General features: G+C 36.3%; 2 protein-coding genes across 2 annotated transcripts; one reads left to right on the top strand and one right to left on the bottom strand.

The window, feature by feature from the left end:
• On the top strand, nt 1-750 carry LOC116174988. Its single transcript, XM_031493027.1, has 5 exons — nt 1-37; nt 85-88; nt 135-330; nt 382-470; nt 520-750. Exons 1-5 carry the CDS (start codon nt 24-26, stop codon nt 748-750), a joined length of 534 nt encoding a protein of 177 aa, XP_031348887.1. The 5' UTR covers nt 1-23.
• A 4,239-nt stretch (nt 751-4,989) lies between these two features.
• Nucleotides 4,990-7,584, bottom strand: LOC116174480 (transmembrane protein 205). The gene is made up of 3 exons (XM_031492415.1): nt 7,395-7,584; nt 5,376-5,724; nt 4,990-5,321 (listed from the first exon to the last, which is right to left on the bottom strand). The coding sequence occupies exons 1-3, from the start codon at nt 7,565-7,567 to the stop codon at nt 5,034-5,036; spliced, it is 810 nt and encodes a 269-aa protein (XP_031348275.1). The 5' UTR covers nt 7,568-7,584; the 3' UTR covers nt 4,990-5,033.
• Nucleotides 7,585-7,881: the final 297 nt, after the last annotated feature.

Genomic DNA, 7,881 nt, shown 5'->3' with positions numbered 1-7,881 from the left:
AAATACCGTTAAGTCCGTAGTGAATGCGAGATCATATGTGAGTTTACCAAAATTACTTCAAATATGCAACCACCGAGCAACTAGATTGGTATGTACGCACCTTAATAAAATGCATAAACTCAAATCACTTTGAGATGGGGCCTGCGGCTAAATGTAGACTGTGTGGGGACGCATTACTCTACACTCCGTCAAAAGTTGCCAATTTAGGGGAACATCTCTACTGCGGCCATTCGAAGGCAAGCCTGACGAACTTTAGCATTGAGCATGCGACAAGCCTTTCGAACAGTAGTCTAGATAGCTCCATCACTAAGAGGATGTATAAAACTACAGGTTAGTACGCATCGATCCCGTGTTTCTCTCGCTGATAGTTTACCTACTTAGTTGAAACCTGGAAACCTGGTATAGCAGTTTTGACTTGTCCTTCATGTGGGAAAACGGGACATCCCATCGTTCGCAAGCAACAAAATAAAGTGGGCCCTTCGCATTTGTACCTATATTGAATTGTAAATACTGTTTCAGATCACCCATTCGTCTTTAGGCGCCATCTGTTTGTTGGGCTGTTGGCCCTTATGCTTTCTACCGTTCATGTTAGGAGGCAGTAACACTATGAACATTCACTGTAAATTTTGCGGTCAGTATCTAGGAACTTTTGATAGAAAAAGTGGACGTATGCAGACTTTTGATAATAATTGCCTTGAAACGAAGCCTCCAGTTAATTCATATACTTGTGATTGTGATTGTAAAGACTAAATGGTCTGTTCTTTGGAATGAATATATTTTTATTTCGATTATTGTCCTCTAGGTCACAGTGTGGAAAAGCCAAAAATTAATTCATTATTTCGGTTACTGTACACATTTATAGAAAATTGTGTGGCGTAGTGGCCTGGAAGCTGTAGGTACTGCGGTGCTAAGGGTCCCTGGTTTGAATCCGGGCTGTGTAAACTAAATTGTACAGTTGGGTTAGTAGGTTAAGGAAAAAGAAAAAAAATGAGAGAAAAGAGAAAGGAAAATAAAGAACACCATCATAACGATAATGGAAGTAGTGATGGAAAAGGACAACGGGAGAGAGAATTGAGGAATGGCTAGAAAAAACCTACAAGTAGCGGCGAATGTAAAATAGTCGAGAACATGTAAGGAAAAATAATTGCGGAAAAGGAGGTTATATTAAAGAACCGCGGGATATAAATAGATGACGAATTGACATATGCAGAAAAAAGGGTACGAACAGAAATTAGAGAGGTTGCGGAAAAGGAAAGAGGAAAAGGAAAGAAAGTAAGAGGGTGATATAGCAAACTAATGGTAGAAGATGAAGAATACAGAGGGACTACCAAAGAAAAAGGATTAGTGAGAGCAGAGCGGAAAAAATCGGGAGTAGAAAGGGCGGAGAGAGAATCAAACAGCAAAAGAGAAGATAGACGGGCGAGAGAGGGGTGAGGGGGTACAGACACAAACAACAGAAGCTAAGCAATGGAGAATATGGAGATATAAATTAAGAGGAATAACGGTCAGATAAGTGGAAGTGGAGAGGAATAACATAAGAGTGATAGTAGAATACAACAGAAAAGGAATAAATGAAGTACTTAAAAATAGAAAATATGCCAGATGAAAGGGAAGAAGAGGGTTATTACAAGGGTGGGGGGTAGATTTTAATTCCAGAACAGGAATTAAAGGAAAATGGGTAGAGATGGGAAGAGGAACACAACATAAAGGATCAAGAGATAAAAAGTGTAACAAGGAGGGAGAAGTATTACTCGAATTATCAGAAGAGAGAGGTTGGAGAATTTTAAACGGCAATATGGAGCAAGATAGGGACGAGCAATTCACATAAATGGTAAGAAGAGAGAGGTCGGTAATTGATTACGCAACAGTAAATCAAAGAAATCAAAGAAATAGATGAAAGGAACAAGGTTAGAATCGGATCGCCAACCGAAGGAAATTAGTCTAAAAGCGAAGATAAGAAGATGAAGAGATGAAAAAGCGCAAAATCGAAGAAAGATACAATTATGGACAAACGACACGGTGGAGCTGTACAGAGGGAGACTAGAGCAACAAGAAGAAGAAATAGGAGTGGAATCATACAAAGGAGAGTATTAAACAGGGGCGTTGTGATAAAAAGAAGGAGTGGCTGGACAAAGAGTGTACAGTAAAGTGAAATATATAGAGAAATGGTGGAGAAAGAAAGAAGAAGGAAAGTGAGAAAAGAAAGAGAAAGAAAAACAAAAATTAAAAGCAAAAAGATGGAGAAACAGAAAGAATACGAACAGCAAATCAGGAAGGACAACAGAAAAGGATTCTTGGAAGGGAGGAACAGATGAAAAAAATATATAACAAGTGGGAGAAAGACGAGACTAAATGGAAGAGGTAGGAAGAGGAACCGAAACACCATTTTGACAAGTTACTACATGGATAGCAGGAAAAGGGAGGCTATGGAAGAAATATGTAAAGGGAAGGTTGAAGGAGATGAGAAAAAAAAGAGGAAACCGAGTAAAAACAGAAGAAATGGAAAGCGGCAGAGAAATAGGTAGTGAGGCTTGAATTTGCGCCACATATAAGGTCAAAGAGAGAATGAGAAATCTAGTAAACAAGGTATGGCAAGGAGGGCGTTTACCCGAAAAATGAAAAAAAGGGGTAATTGTGCCGATCTTCAAAAGAAGGAGCAAATATATAAACGGAATTGGAAAAAAAGCGCGGAAAAGAGTTCGCGTTTTTCATTGACCAGGTTGATAGAGTGGAAAGGGAAAAAGTATGGAAGATGATAAATATGGGAAAATTCACAAGAAATTAACAAAACAAGAACAGAAGGAAAGTCTGAAGTGTTTTGAACATGTAAAGGACTCAGACAGGGCAAAGGTGGAGGGATAGTAGTGAAGAGGAGAAATATATGGTCACTGGCATACGCAAACGCAGCGATAATGGTAACAGAGATAACAGATGAAGGAAATGATGGGAATAATGGAAAGCTATTAAGAAACGAAAGGAATGTAGAATGTAGAAAAGTCGAAGATGGTGAGATTTGGGAAGGAAACGGGTAATGGAAGTGGAGAGATGAAAGAAGCAAAAGAAATGAATTAAGAAAAAAGGGGGTAGTGAAGGTGAAGAAGGTTTGGGGAATAGGAGAAGGTTCAAGAATGATTTTAGAACAAGAAAGTACCTGTTCGATGCAATTATAAGAGGGGTGGTCATGTACGGAACGGGGACGTGGGGGTGGCAGGAATGGGAGGAACTGGAAGAAACAAACATGGAAAAGACAAGGATAGCGTCGGGGCACAGGGCGGTAAGATTCGAGGAAGGTGCGATAGAGAAGGCAAATTGGTAAAAGCTTGACGACGAGGATGTACGCAAAAGGAATGTGGGAAGAATAAAGAGGAAAATATTACCAAAGAAATGGATATGGACAAGTTGAGATCAAAAGGAGGAGAGAAGTAGCAAAAGATCAAAAATGCGCTGCCAAAAAGGTATCTGGATGCACAAATACAACAGAGGGTGAAAAGCGCGCGAGGAAGTAGTAGTTATAAAGGTCTAATAGGGGAGTGGTTACCAAAATATTAGTGGGAGGGAAGAAAAAATATTAAAACAATAGCGAGATTCGTATGCGGAAATGAAGACAGCCCTTTGAATTTTTTTTCGAAATTTGTTTTTTGTCCATAACTTTATATTGAGAGGTCTAATCGAAAAAGTACGAATTGTTTTGGATTCTACGCACCAAAATTAATAAGAAAAAGTGTTTTCCCGAGAAATTTTGGTGTAGTCAATTTTTGGTAAAAAAGGAAGGGTATACACTGCCTTTTTTTGAGCCCCGAAAAAAAATTGTCTCAGATCGACTCGGAAAAAAAATTTTCTTATAGAATGTGGCCTGTAGAATCCATAATTTCAAACAGTTCCAAGATTGGGCTACTAGTTCAAAAGTTACAGCCCTTTGAACTTTCTTTCGAAATTGGTTTCTAGTCTATAACTTTTGATTGAGAAGTCTGATCGAAAAAGTACGAATTGTTTTGGATTCTACGCACCAAAATGTATAAGAAAAAGTGTTTTCCCAAGAAATTTTGGTGCAGTCGATTTTTGGTAAAAAAGGAAGGTTCGCCGCCTTTTTTTGAAGCCCGTACAAAAAATTGTCTCAGATCGACCCGAAAAAAATTTTCTTATAGAATGTGGCCTGTAGAATCCATAATTTCAAACAGTTCCAAGATTGGGCTACTAGTTCAAATGTTACAGCCCTTTGAATTTTCTTTCGAAATTGGTTTCTAGTCTATAACTTTTGATTGAGAAGTCTGATCGAAAAAGTACGAATTGATTTGGATTCTACGCACCAAAATTAATAAGAAAAAGTGTTTTCCCGAGAAATTTTGGTGTAGTCGATTTTTGGTAAAAAAGGAAGGTTATACACTGCCTTTTTTTGAGCCCCGAAAAAAAAATTGTCTCAGATCGACCCGGAAAAAAAATTTTCTTATAGAATGTGGCCTGTAGAATCCATAATTTCAAACAGTTCCAAGATTGGGCTACTAGTTCAAAAGTTACAGCCCTTTGAATTTTCTTTCGAAATTGGTTTCTAGTCTATAACTTTTGATTGAGAAGTCTGATCGAAAAAGTACGAATTGTTTTGGATTCTACGCACCAAAATTAATAAGAAAAAGTGTTTTCCCGAGAAATTTTGGTGCAGTCGATTTTTTTGTAAAAGTATTCAAATACTATGCGAAGTATTCTACCTTGCGAAGTATTCGAATACTTTACGAACTATCCAAATACTTTGCGAAGTATTCGAATACTAAATATTTGTGAAAGTATTTGAGTTGACAAATACAAATACTGCTTCCATAAAAGTATTTAATTACAAAGTATTTGAATACTTTAAAGGATTTGAATACTAAAAAGTATTTACAAAATCGAATACTGCCCAGCTCTGCCTTAACCTCAAAACTATCCGCTCAGTGTTCTTCCTAATTATTTTACCAGATATAGGCACAGATTTAGATATTTAATCAGATCACTGAAAGCCTTACAATTCAATGGCGAAGTTCAATTTCTACACCTTTCGTTTACGTAAATTGAATTATATTTGCAATATAATAAATGTGAACAACGCTGCAAGCTAACGTTATTATATTTCCTATTGCTATGGCCATATGTAGTTTTCTAAAGGAAGTATAGACCAAAACGTAATTTTTATTACGAGCAAGAACACCCGACTTATGCCTCCCAACTTCCATTCCGACTCCCACTTCCTCCTCATATTCGGTGGCTTTCTGCAAAAAGTGCAAAAGAGGAGGTGTTAGGTAGAGTCGTATGATCAGTTCGAGGAAAAAGCAAAGTAGAAGTGCTTCGACCTGTAATAAAGACAAATATTATACAAATTACAGTGATTTGTAGCGAAGGTTTACCTGTAAGCGTATTTGTGGTACTAATAATCTTCCATTGTGTTTCCTTAAAAATATACATAACGAGATCAGGCTAAGTATGGAATTGACTAGAAAGTATTTTGGAAACAGTATTCTTTGGACTTTTCCGAATATACGGCGAGGCAGCGTGAAGTAAAGCGCCAATCCGGATACAAAACTCATCCATAGTTGAATACCAAAATGCGCACTCACAGATGCCAAATACAGAAGATTTAGTAACGGTGATGAGTTCTTCTGCGATTCGGTGGAGTTCGGCATCATTAAACAACTTATTGTCGCGACCGCCAACATTGTTACAAAATGTGCTGGTTGGGTTGTGTTTGAAAATAGTCTGTAAAATAAAAGAAAACATTACCATACTCTTCTATTTTTGCAATCATTCCTTGTGGCTAAGAAAATGTGTACCAAATTTGGTTCCAATGGGTTCAGTCGTTTAGTCGGAAATGACCGACCGACAGACAGACCGATATCATCGACATTTTGTTTGAATCGGATTCCTGATGCTTCAAAACATGTATTTCCGTAAACAAGGGGGGGGGGGTCATTTTTTACCCCAATGCAATACCTCCCTGTAAAAAATGTGGAAGTGGGATGGGGTGAATTCTTATGCGCATATAAACATTTATAGAATGGTTGCGCTGAACGAACAAACAAAATAGTCGATTTCAAGACTACTACGGAGCCTGTCGGATGTTTCTTCAACATTCAAATCAATCAAATACGGTAAGTACGTTTGGTACGCCAAAAACCCACAAAATGGTTTTTTATCATAAAAAATAAAGAGTTATAATTGCAAATCAATCATGATTTTTTCGAAAATCTGAGCATGATGATCTACCTACCTTACCGGTATACAGGGTGAAGATTTTGTCTAGAAATATATCTTCAAAACAACATTTTTTTAAAGAAGCTTATAATGGTATCCAGATTGATAAAAACTTTGCTACCAATCTATGTACTTTGAGTTAGTGGTCAGTAGCGTACTTCAGCATGGTCAAGGGGGGCTTATTTTTAATGGCAACCACTCGCTTTCGTTACATATTCTTGAAAAGTACACTATTTTTGATAAATCAGCATTAAAAAACTATTACATAATTTAAGAGTAAAACTTAAATTAAAATAAGTGGTGATGTTAATTAATTTAATAATTTCACTATTTCATTAACAATCGTTATTCTTTTGTTAGTTATGTGAAAGCAATTTATTGTATCAAAAATCATTAAAAAAATTTAAGGAAATGTTAAAAATTTTTTATAGTGGTGTGCGTCTACCGAGGCGTCTACAGAACTAAGCTGGGTCACTTTTTTTTAATAGAAAGCGTTATTTTACGCGAGGTATTTTGAAAGAATGAACTTTTTTAATATAACAACCTAAAAATAACAAAAAGATGACCAGTCTTAAATTATGAAATTAATTAATTTGAGTAGCACACTTTTTATAATTTTGGATGCCATAAAGGTTCTTTAAAAAAATGTTGTTTTGGACTTATATCCAGTGCCTTAGACAAAATGTTCGCCCTGTATATTTCCTATGCTAAACATTAGACACTAAATATATTTTTGTATGTAATTGTGCGTATTGTATTTCTATCTTTTATCTAATATAGCAGTTTTTAAGCATTGTAATAAGGGATGGTTTTTAAGAGTTGAAAAGTTACAAAGTAATATGTTATAGGCAATAACACTTTTACATTAAAGCACTACGATAAATTATTCATTTTTCAGACTAAATAAGTTTTTTTTTAATAAACCACAATCCGGGTTAATTTTTAAGGGTTGAAAGATTCTGAAAAAATGTTCCAAAGCATCTAACAATCATTACCCAACTCATCCGTTCCAAATTACTCACCGTAAGCTTTAATATATAGTTTTATAGGTTTTGGCAAAAATGCCCTTTGCATAACTTTAGTACGAAAAATGTGTTACAAAAGCTCGCCGAAAGAATAATTTATTTAAGGGCTCTAAGTACAATTTGATAAGAAATAAGTTAAAATTTATATACCTCCAATATTTGGATTTCCTCAAATTCTTGTAACGTGCATCCAAGCTTGAAGAAATGCGCCTTACATATTGAGTACTAATCGATAGACAATCTTCCCGAATTTTACATTCTTCTTTACCACAAATTGCACCAACCGCTTGCAGCGATCCGTTGACGGTCTTGCAAATGCACATATTAGTTAATGGTATCACTTGACCACGCGAATTACTGCCAATCGGACGGGCCCTATACTTTTATTAATCAAGGTGAATAGGCTACCGAGTGGGGGATACTCATTATTGCTCATCCCTACCGCTACATGGACAGTAGCACGTGCCTTCTTTGAAATTGCAACTAATTTTAAAGCAAAGATTTACGTGTAAAGTGATACTGTTATACCTATTTAATCATTCAAGATTGTGTTAAGGATAAATCTGTATAAATTACTAGGTACTTTGTTATTACACACGTTACCTGCTGAGCACTTAGGTCATTTTGATTCTAAGGA

The sequence above is a fragment of the Photinus pyralis genome, unplaced genomic scaffold (genome assembly GCF_008802855.1).
Source record: "Photinus pyralis isolate 1611_PpyrPB1 unplaced genomic scaffold, Ppyr1.3 Ppyr1.4_LG6, whole genome shotgun sequence".
In the NCBI taxonomy this organism is placed as follows: Eukaryota; Metazoa; Arthropoda; class Insecta; order Coleoptera; family Lampyridae; genus Photinus; species Photinus pyralis.
The sequence above is the reverse complement of the archived record's forward strand: the minus strand, read 5'-3'. Positions and strand labels throughout refer to the sequence as shown.